At 66.4% G+C, this 1,810-nt stretch overlaps 1 protein-coding gene across 1 annotated transcript in view; it reads left to right on the top strand.

Annotated features, from left to right (window-relative positions):
- Nucleotides 1-1,810, top strand: part of H696_04933 (hypothetical protein) — a gene marked incomplete at both ends in the record, with an annotated part of 6,860 nt that overhangs the window by 931 nt on the left and 4,119 nt on the right. Inside the window, 5 exons of the mRNA XM_009498799.1 lie at nucleotides 81-217; nucleotides 409-434; nucleotides 503-664; nucleotides 805-1,325; nucleotides 1,416-1,661. Coding sequence (XP_009497074.1) covers nucleotides 81-217; nucleotides 409-434; nucleotides 503-664; nucleotides 805-1,325; nucleotides 1,416-1,661 — 1,092 coding nt within the window. The remainder of the gene's footprint in view (nucleotides 1-80; nucleotides 218-408; nucleotides 435-502; nucleotides 665-804; nucleotides 1,326-1,415; nucleotides 1,662-1,810) is intronic.

Below are 1,810 nucleotides of genomic sequence, written 5' to 3'. Positions count from 1 at the left end.
CCCCCGCTCGCCCTCCATTTCCATCATGCATTTGCACCGGCTCCCACAGATGACCCCGAGCAGCTGACTCTTGCACATAGTTCATCCCCTCAGGTCAGCATGGAGTTTGTTTTATGGCCCTGCGCAGTATCGGCCCGTGCGAAGAGATCACCGTCTTCTATGGAGCCGACTACTTTGGCCCAGGTAATATCGAGTGCGAGTGTGAAACGTGCGAAAGGTACGATCTCTCTTTCCTGCGGAGTTTCTCTCCCCTCACCTGCACCCCGGCGGCTTGGTGGTGTGCCCCTGCTGACCGCACCTCTGTCTCATGGTCATCCCGCGATTTGGTTGGTCCCCCCCCCCCCCCCCCCCCCCCCCCCCCCCCCCCCCCCCCCCCCCCCCCCCCCCCCCCCCCCCCCCCCCCCCCAGCGAGCAGAAGGGAGCCTTCTCAAAGTGTACGTGCTCCTCCTGATTGCCGCCTCACTTGGCCAATCCCTGACTTCCTACCTTTTCTCTTCCACAGCAGCCCAGCGTCCGGCCGCACGTGCAGAGTCCCCGCGAGCGGCCTCCGACTTGGAGGCACCCGCCCCGGCCGACCTCGTTCTCACGGATGTGGATGACAGGCCGGCCGAGCCACCCGCTCGCGCCCGGCCAACCCGGCCCCAGCGCCAGCGTCCACAATATGGTGCGGCCTTGGCGGTCAGCACCGTCGCCTTCCCCGCCCGGCCCTGATGCATTCCCCTGCGACTCACACCATGGCGAATCCGGTGTCCTCCTGCCGGCTGTCCCCCCCCCCTCTCCCCCTCCTCGTCCTCTCAATCTCAGTGCATCGTGAAGAGGCCAAAACCCATGCCTCGCGAGTGGCCTGCGACCTGTCTTCCTCGTCAGCCCTGGCTTCGGCACAGTATTTCCACTTCTACTCGCCCTTCTGCGAGACGGCCGAGGCCACCGAGACAACCAGTCCCACATCGTCGGGTGGGTTATCCGCGGTGCAGGCCATGCCCGAGGCGACGTCGCCGGTGCCGGCCGTCACGACCTCGGCCGACTCGGCGTCCGGCTCCGACACTGGGGGCAGCAGTCCGGCCGAGGTGTTCCTTGGCGGGCCCAATCCCCGGGATGCCGGAAGTCATGCAGTCACCCCGCACTCCGGCACCTCCGGATCACCCCCACCCCCGGCCTTGGCGTCTGACGCCGGGATGGTGGTCGACGGCCCCACCGCCTCCTCCTCTTCCTCCTCGATGGCCTTGTCCGGCAACGCCAAGCGAGGCCCCGCCGCCTCCGGGCGGCGCACACCCCCCATCGCGACCCCGGCCACAGTCAGCCCGGCAAACCCCCTTGAGCTCTCGGTGCGAGGGTCTTTTCATCCTGGCCGCCCACTCTGCCGGCCTCCTTCTCCTTGCCCACTTCGCTCTTGGCTTGTCTGACACCAATCTCAGTGCCGCGACTGCGGCTGCAAGGTTGATACCACCAGCTTCACCTGGACCTCGGAGGACTTCTACCCGGCTCAGCCTATACCGGCTGACAATGGACTGCCCAGTGGCAACCCCACCAACCCGGATGACCCGCTGTCCTACGTGCCCATCAGCAACTCCACGATCCCCTGGGATTTGTGCCGGTCGTGTGTGGTACACTTGTCGATCTTTGGTCATCACTGGCCCACTCGCATCCTGAAGCGTCGCCGAGTATGTCCTCCTCGTACACTCCTTCTTGCTGTCTCTCCCCGCCCTCCTTGGCGATGGCATCTATCGAGGTCCATTGCTCTTCCTCTCCGCGTCGCACACTAATGTTACCCCCCCCCCCCCCCCCCCCGCCCCGCCCGGGGGGCGGGGGG

The sequence above is a fragment of the Fonticula alba genome (genome assembly GCF_000388065.1).
Source record: "Fonticula alba strain ATCC 38817 unplaced genomic scaffold supercont2.8, whole genome shotgun sequence".
NCBI lineage: Eukaryota > Rotosphaerida > Fonticulaceae > Fonticula > Fonticula alba.
This window is presented reverse-complemented; position numbering and strand designations above follow the sequence as displayed.